The following is an 18,146-nucleotide window of genomic DNA, read 5'->3' on the forward strand; positions in this document are numbered from 1 at the left end:
ATCAGCTCAGGCTCCCCGAGTCACCTACATTCACTCAGAATGGAGTGTTAGGAACTTCATTGCAAGAGAGGCATCACACACCTCCAGAATAATCCCTCATTTGTTCCCCTGCCATTGTTGGTGTAAGATTGCCATGTTTCCACACACATTAGTGAAAAAAGTCCAATTATTTTATGTCTTCCTCAAAAAGTGTAAATAGTTTTAGGACGTGTGTAATGAGGGAGGGAAGAAATCTTGGCGAATAAGGCTTTAAGATTTTAGGGTTTAGACAAACTGGTTATTTATTCATCATGGGTCGCTATGGAGATAACTTCTTTCAACCTTACACAGTGAGAAGGATTGAACATGCACCTGTGGTTGATGCAAATAGGTCAAAGAGCACAAATTAACATGGTTTTGGAGCTCTCACCCTGAAACTGGTTTAACACTGGTTTAACAGGCGTTTCTGTTGCAGATTGAAATTCTGGTTATTGATTCTAATACAGCATTTATGTAATGAAAACCTGGCTAATCTTGTTAATGCTAATGAGAAGAGAGAGTTGACGAGTGTGTGTGTGTGTGTGTGAGAGAGAGAGATAGAAACTAAACTGAAATTCAGTTTGTAACATAAGTAATTTAGCACTTAGCAGCGACGTGTATGAAACCAGGGATTAACCAGTCACAGCAGTCTCATATGAATGGTCCACATCATTTGAGTGCTGGCCTACTAGAGAGTGTCATACATGAAGTATGAAAGGTGTATTGGTTTATCTTCCTGTCTCTCCAGTGGCGAGAAACACTCTTTAATTTGGGCTGATGCATTATTCAGGGCTCAAAGGCACACACAACAGCTGTGTAATTGATCTAGTATATGTTTTTATGTGATCTTTTCATGTCTCTCTAAACAAACCTTTTGCTGGCAGTCCTTCTGCACCTGTTGTTTTGCACTGCAAATGAGCTGCACACATGGGTCTAAAATGCCCAGTAGACACCAGTCAGAATATTTGGACAGCAGCCGACAGAAACATCCAGGTAATAGATGATCGCGAGTTCTACTTGATTTCACTGTACTCGCTATGTTGGACTCCGTTTTAATGTGTCTTCATCTTATGACCTATGTGTGTTTTCTGTGTCTCTGACAATGTGCACGTAATGAGACTCGGCCCCAAAATGGATCTACATTTAGAGCTACCCTGTTGCTGAGCAGCAGAATTGATTTTGAAGTGCATAACATTTCATGGCAATCTGTTCAGGGGACAGATTTCAGCGATAACTCATGCCCATGTTGTGTTGACCAAGAACAACATGTGGTGACTTGCGTGTGAGATTCCAGTCTCCTGCCCACAGCCTCATGTCGCTGGGAGTTCAAGTCTCACAAGCCTGTGCACAGTGGACAGTGGTGATAGAAGGGCTCAAGGTGTAAGCAGTACTGATGCTGATCAAGCTATGTTGAGATGTTAGTGGGAAAAGATTTTATAGGACAAAAGAGTCAACTTTCATTCAGACTTAGACAATTTTGATTGTATAAGGTGCTATATAAATAAAATTGAGAATTGAGAGAGAGAACTTTCTGAGGGAGAGATCGTGGACGTGGATTCTTTCTCGAACAAATGGTGTACTGTCTTACCCTAAAGTGGTGCTGAATGCAAATGTGTCACCCAAATTAACATTTTTGATTATGTTTCAATATGTTAGGATATTTTTATTTTATTCCTAGTCCTAGAATTATTCCAGAACTGCCTTGGAAAGAAACCAGACAAAACGATCAGTATGTCTGTATTTGTGATTTTCTGTCGGTTTGTGTGGAAGTGTTTGCACTGAATGGTTGGATAGCAAGCTGTGGCTCTCTGCCTGCCTGAATCAGGAGCACACGGGGTGTGTCCCTGCTCTGAGGTCTGTGTTAGGCCCTCTGAGGCGGGCTTCTGGTTTCAGGTTGCATGTTCCCAATTGGTTGCTTTTGTTGGACTAAAACACAGCGAGACTCTGGGCTTTTTAAAGATGCAGTGTCACTTTCCTGCTCGCTTGAAGAAATCATCTGTTTGATGCTGATTACATCATATTCCATTGATGAAACACTTTTATTCTGATGAGATCATCTCATACTGATGGGACCCTTTTGTGTAATCAACATATGAATGGAATCTGAATGCCAGTGTTATTCTCTCATCCAGAGCACAGGGACTGCACTCCAGTGCCAGTGTCATCTCTTCCTTCGCTGTTTGTGCAATTGAGAAAGGACTCTCTACACTGAACAGCATCCCTGGAAACAAAGGAAGACTAGCCACAGCCATAAAATTATCATACTCTGTGTTATGGTCTGACCTAATATTCTATATGACCAATCCTATTATCCTTCTAATATAATAGTAAGTGCATGTTTATTATGTTGTGACTGTCAGGCGTATTTCCATTAACTGTTTGGGATCTTGTCTCTTTCCAAACTTGGATTCAATTACAACTTTCAGTCGAGACTCCCTCAGCTTCTGCTCACGATTACAAAAGAATGTGAGTCACAAGAGCCCATCGTTACCACAAAGTTTGACTTTTCATTTATACATATTGGTTGCAGCCAACATGTCTTCCTTTGTGCTCAGATGCTGAATTGATCCTGAGAGATTGAAAATATTGATTTGACTCAGTGTCTTACTTTGTTGTGGAGAAGGGGGGCAGTGCACCTTCCTGACTGTTAGCGCCGTGTTCACACATTGGACTTGCCACACAGCCAGTTCCTCGGGAGACTCATAATTACAGCCGTCCTTTCAGATTAGTCCAGCAGCCTGTCCAACTGTGGCTTTGCTCCCTGGTCATTTATTTCATCTCTTTTCCTCTCCTGAGAGGCACACCTCAGCACAATGACCAGGCCAGCCCGTACAATAATGTATGTGATGATAAACACAGTGGCTCCTAATTGATAGAGTGATTCAGACAAGGGCTGCCTGTGCAAATTGGTCCCCTGTGAGTATATTGCAGAGTTGGGACTAGCGGGTTTCAGCTCTGGTCTTGTTTGAGAGGCGTAGAGCGAGGAGAGAGGAAATAGAATGGGCTGGACCTGCTGAGTGATAAAGAGGCTGTCTTTGCCTGCTCAGCCCCGTCTGAATACAGGCACAGTTCAGCAGAGGTTGGCTGCTGTAATCCTCTCAGTGTCTCCAGGAAGGCTCAGGTTAGTGACCTGCTGCTTTGTGATGTCTTGTAAGATTTTGAGAGAACACCTCACCTTTAATCCCCCACTGTTCAACTAACACATTAGCTCAACCGCTCCTGACCCAGCCCCTGCAATAAAGCCTTTTATCCAGCTCAATAAGGTCATTTGAAGTTAAGTATTGATTTCTTTTGGTGTCCAGAGAAAAAAATGGATTTTAAAGAGCTGTTAATTACAGTTGCACACCGCATTATATGAGAACTTAATTTTGCCGTGACTGGATTTTTAAACCCTAAGCTGCAGTTCACAGTAAGTGCATTTCCATCCACTTATTGTTGTGCATATTTTCAACTATGTGCGTAAAAAAACTTGAAAAAACTTGAAATACTTGCAAATTTTTTGATGAAAGATGGAAAGAGGAAAAAAAGGATTGCAGAACAGTTTCTTCGCTTGGCTGAGGGGGAAAGGTGTATCAATAAAGGCAAAGTGTGACAAAGTGCAATGGAGACTGACCAAGAGAATAAATCATGACGTACGTGAAGAGTGTGATTTCAGTCCCCACTGAAGCTTTTCACTCCACTGAAGATGGCAGATGAAAACATCAGATTTGTGTGGGTGGATGAGAAGACTGTGGACCCTCCTCAAATGAATACATAAAACAAAACAAATCTCATTGTGTTCGCTTATTCAGCTGTTTGCACTGGCATCTGACTGAAGAATTAGCTCCACCGACTCCTAAGAGTCACAATATTAGGAGTTGGTGGAAATGCATAGTGGATTGAAAATTACACATTCATTTGCACAATCTTTTTTTTTTTGCAATTTTGCTTTAAAATTTATCTTAAAAGGCAGTGGCACAAATAACAAAAAGATTAAGCAGTGCTTTCAAGTTCAAAAATAGAGAGAACAAAGTTTTATGGCAAATGTTGCATTGCTGAAGTTAATAAACAAAATAGCTTCACATCCAACAGAGAACTCTGTTTCCTACTTAAATGAACTGCTCTTAATTGTAGGCTATTGTTTTTCCCTGTTGTATTGTCCTTGCTTTTCTTGTCTAAACGCGGACTGAATAGACTTGTTTCCTGTGACTGTGGGAAAGAGACTCATGTACATGTGAGGCCAGAACTGAAACAGCCTGTGAGAAATTTACAAGACATTAAAAAGACTGCTACGTGTAAATTAGAGTGTGGTTAAAGATTACCATTATGACAATCTTCCACAAACTCAGAAAATTGCGAAATTCTAATAAGTTAAAAGCTAAATACGGCAGTATACATGCAACAATGAAAAGTTGGACTCATGTACTTAATACTTCCTGGTTATTATATCCTCCAGGCACTGGGATTGTGTGCGTGTGTGTGTGTGTGTGTGTGTGTGTACAGGGAGGAGGAGGAGGAGGATGGATTTCTATTGTGTCTCAGAGAATAGCTTTAGTGTTTGTGATCATTGTGGCGTCACGCATGCCACGTCTAGCCTTGAAGTCTTTCTTATAGACCCACGCTTCCAGTGCGCGACTCAGATAATACAGGAAGTTAAAGCACTTGTAACGAGCAGATGGTGGACTGGAGTCAGATGTTATGTTCAGCAGACATTCATCTTCTTCCTCAATTTCATTGCCGAAGAGACCAAAGTGCTGCGTAGCTCTGGCCTGCATTATTATGAAAAGGGAGAGAAAGGACTTGTGAACATGCTAGAAACAGAGATATCAGCAATGCATGTTCAGAAACACCTGCAGGCTCTGGCTGGCCACAGACCTCTTTATATTTTGTTTTAGTCGTTTAATCTTACATAACTGACACATTGTGTTCTCACAGCAGCGGTTATGCATGACTTATTCCCACAAAATTATTCATCACACAGGAACCTTGTAGTCAGCGTAGTCTTTGATTTCCCAGGCAGAGGTAACAGAATGCTAAACTAATAGCATGATGTTCTCCCTCCAAAAAAGGGCACTGTCAGCTTTCTTTCAGGTCACAGATTCTCTTCAACTGGGCAAACAGTGGTTTCCCATTGATACTGGAAGTAAAGGGCTTCCTGCTCCTGACTGCGATTCCCAAAACCTGGAACGAATGCCTTCATATTGTTGGTTTAGTCTATTGTGATGCTAATGTCTGTCTGAGACCCTTGAGTCATCTATCACGGATGACAGGAAAGCAGGGGCTATTGTGTGGCTATTGGCCTACCCCCCCCCCCCCAAAACACACACACACACACACACACACACACACACACACAAAGAATGAGAGAAGCCCATACTGGGCTGCAATCTACATAACTTTCAAGTGTAACAAGCCACATTAGATTTCAAAATAGAAATCAAAAGTTTATTAAAGGGATATTTTTTACTGATCAAAGTTTATGCATATTGGATGTAGTAAAACAACTTACCACAGAGGTAAGCCTACATGGGGCCCTGATAACAACTTGATTTTTTTTTAAATAGAATTTTAAAAATATTCCTATGCAGAAATGAATGTATGTACAAAAAAACTGAATGAAGGGTTAATGATAGATCTGCCCTCTCTCTACTCTCTGTTCTGTGAGGCTGCCCTCTCAGGCCCTGCAGAGAGAGAGAGAGAGACAGCCGAGTGGTAGAAGCCACACACATAGGCAATCTGCCGACTGATTCTCGGCCAGGCCCAGCGCTGTCTCATGGCAGAGTGCTGGGCCAGATGTGACTGTGGTTGTGCCCGCATTAGAAAAAAGTGCTGTTACAGGAAATGGATGCTTTTAAAAGCAGGAAAAAAAATCAGGAGCAGAGCAGTATTGTTCCTGCTGCTCGTAACTAAACCAGTTAAATTTTTTTTAATATGCCATTACTTAAATTAGCCACAGTGTTTATGTTACACAGGTGCATAAAGGCTCTGCTTGTATTTTTAGTGACAAGTCTTTGTGTTGTACTTATGACTGTGGCTGTAAAAATGAAAAAACAAAACAACAAAAACAAACCCTTTTGTGATGTGAATTTGCTTTCTATTTTATTTTTATTCTGTGCTGATTTTGTAAAACCTTTTTTTAACGCACAGATGAAATAGTTCACCCTCTTTGGATTAAAACTCTCTTTGAATAACATACATTTGTTATTCTGTGTCTGATGACACAAAGATGATCTTTGTAATCTTTAGTATTAATTTGAGCATTTTTAAGATATCTAGAAGCAAAGAGGATTTCAGACATATGTCACTTACACTACAGAAATATTAATTACAATTTCTCAAACCTTTCAACATATTCTGGAATAACTTCATATGCAAATATAGTTTGTTGGGCTGAAACAATTAGTCACTTAATTGATTAGCTTGTTCATTTCAGTTTGCTTTTTCCAACTTCACTTATGTGAAAATTACTTACCTTTTTGTTTTTATATGATGATAAACTTAGTGTCTCTTGGTATTGGACTGTTGGTCAAACATTCAAATATCCTTTATCTCCTTGGGCTGTGGGAAATTATAACACACATCGCAATTTTCTGATAACATGCACCAAATAAATAATACAGAAAATAATCCACAGATTAATCAATTGTGGGAATAATACTTAAATAGTAATTGCCTGGTATATTCTTACACCATGTGCCTGTCTTAAAATAAAAACATTAAATATTAATGACCAAATGAGCAACGACTGAAGTTGAATCTATGCTGATTTGCTCACAAAAGTATATGATGTTACATTTTTCCAACAGATGCTCCCCCACTTCAAAACAGTATGAAAAGTTCAGTCAAAAACACAAATAGATACAGATTTATCTCATGTGAAATAACCAAAATTCTTACAAATATGACCCAAAATCATTGGTAATAATGTGTGTCTTTGGGACCTTGAAATATTTACAGTGCAGATACAATAGAGTTTGACAACAGCATTTCACTGCTGCCTAAACCACATGCCATTAAAGGCCAGGTTTTGGTGTCAGTTCCTCAGAACTGAAGAGAAAAGGCTTCTGATTAGACTCACTGATGTTCATACAGAATGTAGTCAATTGTAGGAATGTCAGGATAAACTGCTCTCAGCACTGGCAGATGATAAACCAGAACACAATATAAAATATGTTGTGTTTAGAGTGAATGGCAGAGCTTTCTCTTTTTCTTCATTGAAAAACCTCATCCTCCTACTTTTGGTTTCTAACATTAACAGGCTGATGGAGGGAATTGCTGTTTGGAAAAAAAAAAAAAAAAAAGTAATGTTAACAAGGAGCCCTGTAGAGGCTCTAATAGCTTGCACAGCTTAACTGACTAATGCTTGCAAGAGTTTGAGGGTACAAATGCATTTCACAAATAACTGCACTGAATCGTGTCTTTATCAGTACAGACGATAATTTCACTCTTTTTCTACTTGGTTTTTAGAGTTGGTAGTGAAGAAGAAAAGACGTCAAGGCTTTGAACCTCATTTTGTCATGTTTAAGATGGTGGCCTTCGTTGTGGACCAACTCTAAATGTTAAAAATGGTGTCATTACCACTACAGATATTGTCCTTAGATTCTGATGGGTTATTTGAGTGGGCCAAAATCATAAATGGTATTGGACATAACATGCAGCCAACTTGTAGAGAGAAAAGATGAAAGGAGGAATGCTGAAGTGAAGTCATTTACAAATGGTAAATTTTGGTTGTTTGTGGTGTGTATCATTGTTTACTGGCTTATTTAACAGGTCACCATGCCAACGCCATATGACTCAGTTTGGGTAGAGAGAGGCGCCAAGCTTTTTACATGATGAATCGAAGCGTTTTCACATTTTTCAACAGACACTGAATCAGCAACTATTTAAATAATTGATTATTAAATGATTTTTTTAAACATTCCCCAGTTCTGACTTCTCAGTTGTGGGGATTTTTTTATGCAAAATGTAAGCAGACTAAAACATGACTGAAATGTCTTATTTTTCAGGAGGGCAAGACTGTCATTGTTGTGCATAATCAAACAGTATTAGTTCTATTCATGACACAGTTTACTAGACTGTCTTCTCTCAAGATAGCTTATGTTTCTACCCTTTTTGTGCATATTGTGATAATTCAATTTGGACAGTGTAGACACTTTAACTAAAAACAGAACTTTCAATTAATCAAATAATTTCAACCTATGTGCCTGCCCTATATTGAATATTGAACTGCTGGTTGGACAAAACAAGTCATTTGAACACATCATCTTGGGCTTTGTAACTAGCACTTTCCTCTATTTTAAGACATTTTATAGACCCAACACTTGATTAATCAAGAAAATAATCATCAGGTCAAATTACAATGAAATTAATTGTTAGTTGAAGCCATGCTGCAAGTGAATGTTTAAATATTTCATTTTAATTGGCTGTTCTTGGGTGGAGGGTGGGTTGGAGTGCAGGGCAAGAGATGAGGTGTGGCTGTGGGTGGCAGAGAAGAGGCAGAATACCAGAAACAGGAAGACAACAGCTGTACAGAAACTATTCCTGAAATAACATTTTAACTTGGACTTCTTGACTTATATACTGCCAAGGTTGAAGATTTTAGTGAAAAAAAGTTTATTTAAATACTGTCTAAAGTCTTCCGGGAGGTTATGGGAAGTTATTTCTGTGTGAGGTGTCTCTGAGGTTGGTCCACCGTGGGTTATGACAAGACATTCCATTGTTATTCACACGAAAGGGAGCCTGTCCCAGGTTTCTTGGAGGAAGGATGCTGGGTGCCAAATTGGGTTTTGGACTGAATGAGGAATCTACTTTGGGACAGTCTAGAGAAAGTTGAGCTGCTGTTTCTTTGTGGGGCTGCTGTTGGAGTGCCATTCACATGTTGCAGATCCTCCACAGAATCTTTGAGATCCAAAGGAGAGTTCACTCTGGCCAGGTGGAGGGCTCTTCCAGCTGCTAACAGCACCAAACTGCCAGGGGTAACACTGTAAATATTTAATTTTTTTCCTGCTGCTTTGAATGACAGAAACACCCCATCAAGAGTTAATTTTCTCTTTCCAGACCTTGGTGCCACTGCATTACCTATTGCACCAAGGTGCACCAAGGTGCAATAGGTAATAAGAAAACATTTTTAAAAGCTATCAAGACAAGAAGCAGACAGGAATGCCCAGAAGATAACACTCCAAAATTCAAAGTCTCCAAATCTTCAGCTTTGCCCTGACTTTTTCCTACAAAAGCTGCTGAAACCATGCAGACTAACTGGCACAAAAATTACAATCTTTAAGCCAGTATACAAAAAGAAAAAAAGTTGACATTGTGTTGGTCATCTTGCTTGAATCAAATTTTACAAAGTTACACAAAATGACCTTTTATATCACATTGGTTTATGGTTTGTTTCTACCAAGCCCAGTATTACTGTTGGTGTTTGAGGCTCCACTTGACTGCAGGAGTGGAAAAATAATCTTTTTGTTTTCTGTTGTTTAGTTTCAACACCGAAATCACCCGCTAACAAATGTAAGCAAACTGGTGAACATACGGTAAGATGTGAGATAAATTTCAGATGTCAGCAGTGTTGGTGACAGTGTTAACATCAGCATCTTTATGAACTGTTCACAGCAACTGGATGCGCTACTGCTGCTGAGATCCTCACTGTTTGTGGGTTTGATAAAACACAAACTCCTTAATCTGTGAACCCACCTTCAACACGGACTAGTCTGCTCTATAACATTTATGGAAACGTATGAATTTTAAGTTTGAAAAGCAGGGTTGCTTCATCTTGAATGTCACATTTAGTCACATTTTGTTTTGCAGTGCAAACAGAGCCAAGAAAAAAAAACTGCAGGCTAGCTAGGACCCATTGAGCTTTTTTTTTCCAGCCTGATGTAAAGAATGAATTATTCAGCAGTAAGCAAGCTTTCAGCTGGCCATTTGTCTGCTTTGATCTAGGAATCAGGAGTTTGCATGAATGCCTGTATTGTCATATTATGTTGGCACAGTGTGCGAATTATTGAAAATAGTGCAGGACCCCACTTCATCTGGTGGAGTTTACACTGCAGGTGGACTGGACAGGAAGTCTGGAATTGTAAGATCCCCTGATGCTGTTTATTTTTCCTGTGAGGTCATGTGACTGGGTGTCACCTCCCCTCTTCACTCAGCCAAACAGCCAACTGTGTAGGGATGGCATGCAGACAGGTGCTGCAGGTATCAAACTTTAAACTCTGTGTTTTCACTTAAATTCACCCTTTTACCCATTTTACACTGCACCGTGATGATCAAGAGCCTATAAACTTCTATACAGATTTTCTCAAGCCAATCCTGATAATTTCCCTGTGATTAAAATCTGCATCTTCCTTTCTTTTTTATAGGTTCCAGTTTCTTCTATTTGGATTTATGCAACGTGTCTGCTTTTTTTTTTTTACTGTTCTGCTCTGTGTCATTGATCCATGTTAAAAAAAAAGAAAAAAAAGTGTGTTTTACTGTGATTACCTAAGATATGGCTCATTAGCACGTGTGTGTGGTATGTTGCGGCCTCATTGTATAATAACAAAAGTAAGGTCTTTAATTGATAGCGAAATGAATGTAGAAAAATGTTTCATTATATTTACTGTTTTGGTGTATTTCATACAGCAGTAGTGCAGATCCATGGCACTGGTTGGCTACAGCTGGACACATAATTAGAGTGCCTCCTTACCTATAATTTGTGTAATAGTTTTGGTTGGCGGCATGCTATTACCATATGAAAGGGCTAAGCAGGGGTCATGTGCATTGCTACAGCAATTAGAGCAGCACTGAGGGCAGAAGAATGTTTGGAACCGTTGTTAATTGGAAATCTCTACAAAGCTATGCTTTAATTATAATTTAGTCAGAGCTGCACTGTTTTAAACCCAATATATTCAGTTGCCATTATTTTCTGTAATAGTATGAACAGCTAGGTCTGTTTCCTTTCAGAGGGTCGGGCTTTGAAGAGAATGAGATGGAATTAGATTAATTTGAAAGGCTGTGCTGCTGTGTTTTTTTTTTTGTTGTTGTTTTTTTCATGCTAATATCACATGGTGTTTTCACAGAGAAACTGGAGATGCACATACCTTCTGATTTACATGCACTTGAAATGTGATTATAGACCTTATAGTTTATGGTTTGTGTGTGATTCCATGACTACTTAGTAAAAACTACTTATTAAAAACCTTGTGAATGTATAAACAATTACTTAGAAAAGCTGCAATTATCAATTGTGAATAAAGCTGCACATTAGTTGAGACAGCTTTCAATATTCATTATTCAAAATTTATTTTCAAGGATTCAAGGTTTTATTTATTGAATTGGGACTAATAGCAAAAAACATAAAATTTCATACTAAATTATTAGAGTTTTTAACTGTAGAACATGGAGCTTTACATCATTAATCACATTTTTCACAGGAAAATTTAACTAACTATTAAAATAAAAAATAGAAAAATAAAATAGAAAAGCTAAAAAAAACTGATTCAATTTAATTTATTTATATTGCGCCAAATCACAACAAAAGTTAGCTCCTTTCCAAATAGAGCATTCAGTCTAGAGCTTTCACTGATGACCACACAGCTCCAAACCTGTTGCACTGATGTGGTCTTTCTGCATTTGCTAAAAATTCAAAATACTCCGTACCTCTAAATGGTTTCCATTTTGTCAATAATTTTAAAACACATCTCACTTTTTCTTGTTCACGCAGGTCGTAATGAGCTCATAGCCAGATATATCAAGCTCCGGACCGGGAAGACGAGGACTCGGAAGCAGGTAAGACAAGAGAGAAGACATTCCTGTTGCATGAGGAGAGAAACAAAACTAGACAGAATGACACAATGCTTGGCTCCCCAGGGGCCTGTACTATGAAGCAAGTTCAACACATGCAGGATATGTTTTCCTCATCTGGATCAACTCATTAAGTCAAACAATGTACTAATGACATAAAAGAAGCGGTGCATGTATAATATGACCATTCACAATTCAAGTATATTGCCAGCATAGCAGCACATTTTACAAACCCAGAGCAAACTATAAAATTTGACAAATATGAAGTGGTTAAACATATTATCCAGGCTAAATGCAACACAGTTGCATTTCTGAAGATACCTCACTGCTTCATACTACAGACCCCAGGAGACCTGAGGCTGCAAAGGTCAGATGTCCCTGGATTATGACATTCCCAAAACTGCCACTCTGTGTTGTAATAAGTTTGTGAAAGAGAAATGTATTCTTTAAGTTCTCTTTCTCTTAAGTTCCTTTTACATACAGGATGTCAGCCTTTCACTTTAAAGGCAATGTAATTTCATTTTCCGCAATAAAGCAACTACACGAAGCAGCATTACTGTCATTTGAAAAGAGAGCGTCCACTCAAGCTCACACTGCAAGTATTCCTCCTCATAACTAAATCATGGAGGTCGTGCCCTTGGCCACAGTAGAAGCCTTTATTAATAGGAAGGTAGAGGCCTTAATAGATTGGTACCATCTCTGATCAAAGAGAGTGTTCGCTGCAGTCAGTGCTGGAGAGTGCATCCTGTGTACTGTAGACACACAACTCTCACCACAGTCTTCTCTGTGGTGCTAAGATTCCTGGATCAAACTGTTCTTGTAAATAATGTAAATGTAATGTAAGTAATATTCATATTCAGTATTCGTAACATTCTTTCTCTTACATTTGTATCTTACAGGAATTCTAATACTAACATAAATCAAAGGATACAGTTGAATAATTAATACAGGTTAACTGATAATGAGCAGCTCTGATGGTGCTTCAGTATGCCACTGATGGATCTTCCCTCTAAACAGGAAATTTCCTCTATGATCACTGACCTGAGTGACAGTGGTAAACAAGCCAGTGTCTACTGAGACATTCAATCATTTTGTCTGTGTGTGTGTGTGTGTGTGTGTGAGAGAGAGAGAGAGAGAGATGAGATTGATCAGTCTGGACCAGAAAGACTGTGTGGTTAGCGTACCTGCTTGACACATAGTCAGAAAGTGGTCAGGGAGAGTTGTTTACTCGCAGCACGAAGCACACATCTATTTCTGTTGTTAGTTTAAATGTGATATGTGTGTAATTGTTGTTACTTATGTTAGGGTTGCAACACAGTATTTTCATTAGAGCTGAAATGGTAAATTAACCACAATTAAATTAATCAGCAACAAATGTGATAAAATTGTAAAGTTAGTAAAGAAAACTGTAAATAGTTGTCACTTCTCAATTGCTAGTTTTCTCTGGCCTTTGTCTTTAATGATAGCAAACTGAAAACCTGGATTTTGGACTGTTGGTTGGACAAAACTCAGCCCAAGATGTTTGTAAATATCAACTTGAACTTTAGGAAATTGTGGTTGACATTTTTCAGTACTTACTGGTATTTTTAACGTAAGCAATTACTCAGTTAATTGAACAGTAATTATCAGTTTAAATGAAAAAGATAATAAATGGTTGCGGCACCCCTAATTTTCAATTTGGCTATTTATTTTCTTGATTATTTTGCTTAGAAAATACTAAAAAAAAAAAAAAAAAAAAAAAAGTCAAAATTCCCAGTATAGAAGGTCAGAAACACAAATGTTGAACTTGCAATTACAGAAAGAGAAGGAAATCTTTACACTGGAGATGCTAGAACCAGACAATGTTTGGCATTTTCTGTTTGAAAAATTATGGAAATGATTATTCTCTTGATCAGTTACACCAGTTGTTTTAGCTCTAGTTCATGTTCCAACCTGAATAGCAAGAAAATGTTACATTTTTAATAATACTAACAGAAATATTTACCCACAGAGGAAGCACTCGGTGATGCCCTTTCTGTTAAATTACCCCATTTTGTTAGAAAATGACTTTGGGTGTGATTTGCATGAAAAGTACTGAACATAAATCCACCCTTCACACTTGTCATCAACACACATTACTTCTCTTCATGTCAGAATATATTAAATAACTGTGTGAACGTCAGGGCTAAAACTTGGCCAGTGAAATGCCTCACCCAGCTCCCGTTAGAATACTAGACTAGCCAATTCTCATTCAGCACACAGCAGATCACATCTGGGTGCTCTTAATGTGTGCTAAAGGGGCCTGCATCCTCCTTAATCAGTTCACTTAAGTGACGACAACACACAGCATAACGCTTTATTGGCTGTTAGTTTGGTGTGTGGTGGAGATGCTTCTGTTATGCACATGATCTCCTTCCAGGGTTTTTTTTTTTTTAAACAAAGAAATGTATAATCCACTTTGTACTTTTTTGGTTTTTTATTTTTCGTTTTCTCTTTTTTGAATGGAGGTGTCTAGTCACATACAGGTCTTAGCAAGAAAGAAAGTTCGAGAAATCCAAGCAGCCATTAAGGTACGTCTGGCTTTGCCCAGTTGCAGGGGGCTTTTCATTGCCATGGTTACAGGCTCTTCCTTTGTTTTCCTCCCCTCCCCTACCCCGCAGGTGTCTAGTCACATTCAGGTTCTTGCCAGAAGGAAATCTCGTGAGTTTCATTCCAAGCTAAAGGTATGCGCTTTTCTGCTTTTGGGCTTGTTGGTTGCTGTGCATCTTAACTTCCTGTTTCGCCTAGTGAGAGTGAATGCCTGTTTCTCTGATTCAACCCCTAACTGAAATCCTCTGCTGACTGAAGTCTGTTGAGATTCTCTAACCCCGCCTCCACCTTCTCAGTCCATCTCTCACAAGCACCAAGACATGCTGTCACCGTCCCGCCTACTTTTATCTACACTCACTCTTCTTTCGTTTCAGGCCTTCCAAAAATAGCGAAGACATGTAGTTTTATTTAAGTTATTAAAAATCTTAAAATAAATATCAAGCTTGCCAAAGAAAATTGTATCAGTAGTTTGTTTTTTTTTCATTTGTATAACAGCCTGATAAGCATCTCTTAAAAATGTATGTTTTAAAGAACTGTGGCCAAGATGAAGCACCCTAAAATACAATACTAACGAACTGATGTTCAGTGGGTATAAAGTTTACCCTGTCATTTGTCTTAGTTCAGCTTGTTAGCATGCTAATATTTGCTAAATAGGACAAGGTGAAATTGTGACCTGGTGATGGTGCTAAATAAAAAGGGATTTCCCTCAGGAAAAAAAATGAATGTGTAAATCAAAGTTAATGACAGTCTATCCATTTCCGTTTGAAACCACAAAAATAAACCTGACGGTGGTGCTAAAAGAAAAGTCAGATGGATGACTCAAGTCAGTAGCATTCATTCTCTGAGGACCACGAATGTGTGCGTCAGTTTTCATGTACATCTATGTCAAATTTATTGAGGTATTTCGTTCTAAACCAAAGTGGTTGAACAACTGACAGATGTATGGTCTGACATTGTGATTCTGCAAGCTTGGCCCTCTAGTGGAAAAACCACATCTAAATATTATCTGCAATTTCTTGATACTTGTCAGCTGATGTACACACAGATGCCGGTCGTTATAACTTAACACCAGCCAATAAAGCAGCCCAGTTTATGTCCTGGTTAGGCTCTAATTTTTATTCTACATTTATCTGTAATAATTTAGGAAAAGCAAACGTGTGCAAATGTTGGGAAGCATGCTGGCAATGGCTGTTGGTGAGTGGCTGAGAGCTGAAGATCCAAGGAAATCGGTCTGATAGCGGCTGGCTGTTTTCTGAAATGCCCTCTCTGCTTTCTTGTTCTTCCTTCAATCTGTTAACTCCACACTCTCACAATGCCATGGCTGTCAGCCGCTTTCCTTCCCATCCCAGTTCAGATGTCGTCATTTCAGAGCGTTCTCACCAGTTATTTCAGCGATGGTGAAATCTGTTAAAATCACTGAAAAAGCTTTTCAGAATGGCATATTAAAATGGGCAAAAGGCATTGTGAAAGAAGTAATCTTGTATAATACTGACCTGTAATTTAAGGCATTTTATGAAGTAATGTGTGTAGATTAAAGGACACTCTACCCATGTGCCATTTTCTTCTTTTCTTGGGGAGCCAACTATACATTTTGACTTTTAACACTTTGCTCCACTTCTAGTATTCAACACGAATTAATGACCCCTCATTAATCTGTGTGTGTGTGTGTGAGTGTGTCTGTGTCTATGTTGAGAAACAGAAAGAGTCAGCTAGGCTGCTAGCCATATGAATGCCTGGTCTTTCAAGGGCACAGGCGGCTGTCTGAAGAAAAACAGACAGCTTTTGTATGAATCCCTGTCTTTTCTCATTTAAAGCAAATTAAGAGTTCAGGGGCAAAGAGAAATCCGAGTGTGCCCTTCATTTAAGGGGGCATCAATGAAAACCTGCTGTTTCTGCTGTTTGTCTATGGCATTTTACTGAAATAACAGTTATTATGTTACTGCTCTGTTGTTTTGTCTCAAGTGATGACTGCTGATCAGATTGTGAAAATTACAGAGTAACCAAGAATCATTTTTAAATACAAATTTCATAATGCTTTGCTCATTACACATCTGTGTTCAGCTGTCCTGTGTGAACAAGAATGAATGAATGAATGAATGTTTTTCTAGAATGTTTTTTTTCACTGGAGCTGAGATTTGCATAGTTTAGACTCTGAGTTTCAAAATGCTGAATTACTCACGAATGAATTACAAATGTACAATAAACCCTGTTTGTTTGCATTTAGGTTACAAGTATGGTAAGTATTTATTTTCTGTTTGTCGTGCTGTTTCTGCTTTTATTAGGGGCTGCCTCATCCTTCAGCTAGTAGTTTTGTATTTGTGTTTCTGCAGTAGTGACACGGTAGCTGCTGCCCTGTGTTTTCCCAGTTTATTGGTGTCTCTTTGTGTTATCATACTATTATCATACTGCAGCTTGTCTCTGCTCGACCAGCGTCTGCCAGCATGTGTACCCTTTAGCTTCTGCTCCCAGTGAGTCTGCATGGGTTTGCTAGTGTGAAAGGGTTGTCCAAATGTGATAGAGTACCTCCAGTTCAGTAGGACTTTATGACTATAGCACGACTACATCCAAGACAACATAGAAAGAGTAGTTCTGCTGGCTTTTGTGATCCTCTGTGAATTACTACGCTGCTAATTAAACATAGCCATTTACATTGAGTGTAGATATATTTTGATCACTATAAAACATTTTGTCCTAAGATTAAAGAAACTAACTGGAGCCGCAAAAGACTCTTAACCAAGTGGGATTTGTGTCCTTCAGTTTTACTTGAGAAATTCTTCACAATGTTTAGATGTGTTTTGACATGCGGACAAACGCAGCCTTGATAAAAGTGCGACTGAATGAGTTTTTTTTTTATATGAGTATTTTAGTGGTAGATTTGTCAACAAGCAAACTTTCATTTAAGTGCATACCTCTGCCAACCATTGTATACTGGAATTCAACTGGCATTGTTTGATGCATTCCTTAAAAAAAAAAAAAAACAAAAAAAACGCCTGCACTTAAACAGCAATGTAGATGCAACTTCTTTTAACCTGCTTGCTGTTTACTGTCATGAGAGAGAGGTCAGCAGTGCTTTCAGTGTGTTGTTTGGAGTCTGGTTGTTGCTACATCTGCAACATGCCCCACCCCACTCCCCTTCTGTGTGAGTGCTAAGCCTTTTGTGACTGCTATTCAAGGACCAAGCAGTGAAGGACAAAGCCCTCCAGAGCATGGCCTCCATGTCCTCAGCTCAGATCGTCTCAGCCACGGCTATTCACAACAAGCTCGGACTGCCAGGCATCCCGCGCCCAGCCTTCCCTGGGGCAGGGGTAAGACCCTCGTCGGCACCCCACCATTGATCCATCCCGTCCAGCTTCACCCAAAGCTGCCATGAGGCCAACCACACTGACACCCGGGCCAAATCACATTAGGCCTACACACGGCTTTGCACAACTGCCCCTATCAGATAAGCACATGATCAAAAGGAGTGGTAGTCAAGATAACTACATCGACTGAACACAGAGACATTTTGATCGTGTTGGTAACAGCTGCTCACAATTGGATGTTCTTTGTTGTCTGTTTATCTGTACAGTTGTGGCAGGGTATGATATCAACGGGCCAGCCAGGATCCTCACAAGAGTAAGTATCGTACGAAAAGTAGAACTTCAACTCTCTATAAGCCGTAAATTCATTATATTGTGCAGTGGAAATGTTTCCTTTTTCCTAATTTCTATTTTTTTCCTTATTTCCAGCATTAAGCCTTTTACCCAGCAAGCCTATCCCATCCAGCCAGCAGTCACGACAGCCATTTCAAGTGAGAA

The 18,146-nt window shown here is 39.1% G+C and overlaps 1 protein-coding gene across 7 annotated transcripts in view; it reads left to right on the top strand.

Moving 5' to 3' along the window:
- Positions 1–18,146, top strand: part of tead1b (TEA domain family member 1b) — a 45,394-nt gene that overhangs the window by 18,226 nt on the left and 9,022 nt on the right. Inside the window, exons 4-10 of one of the 7 annotated variants that reach the window (XM_046387539.1) lie at positions 11,702–11,766; positions 14,268–14,330; positions 14,421–14,483; positions 16,574–16,585; positions 17,523–17,654; positions 17,918–17,964; positions 18,078–18,139. In XM_046387539.1, the coding sequence (XP_046243495.1) occupies positions 11,702–11,766; positions 14,268–14,330; positions 14,421–14,483; positions 16,574–16,585; positions 17,523–17,654; positions 17,918–17,964; positions 18,078–18,139 (444 nt within the window). Of the gene's footprint in view, positions 1–11,701; positions 11,767–14,267; positions 14,484–16,573; positions 16,586–17,522; positions 17,655–17,917; positions 17,965–18,077; positions 18,140–18,146 lie in introns of all 7 variants that reach the window. The other 6 variants (XM_046387530.1, XM_046387548.1, XM_046387567.1 and 3 more) reach the window with 6 other exon arrangements.

This window comes from Scatophagus argus, chromosome 1 (assembly GCF_020382885.2).
Source record: "Scatophagus argus isolate fScaArg1 chromosome 1, fScaArg1.pri, whole genome shotgun sequence".
Taxonomy (NCBI): Eukaryota; Metazoa; Chordata; class Actinopteri; family Scatophagidae; genus Scatophagus; species Scatophagus argus.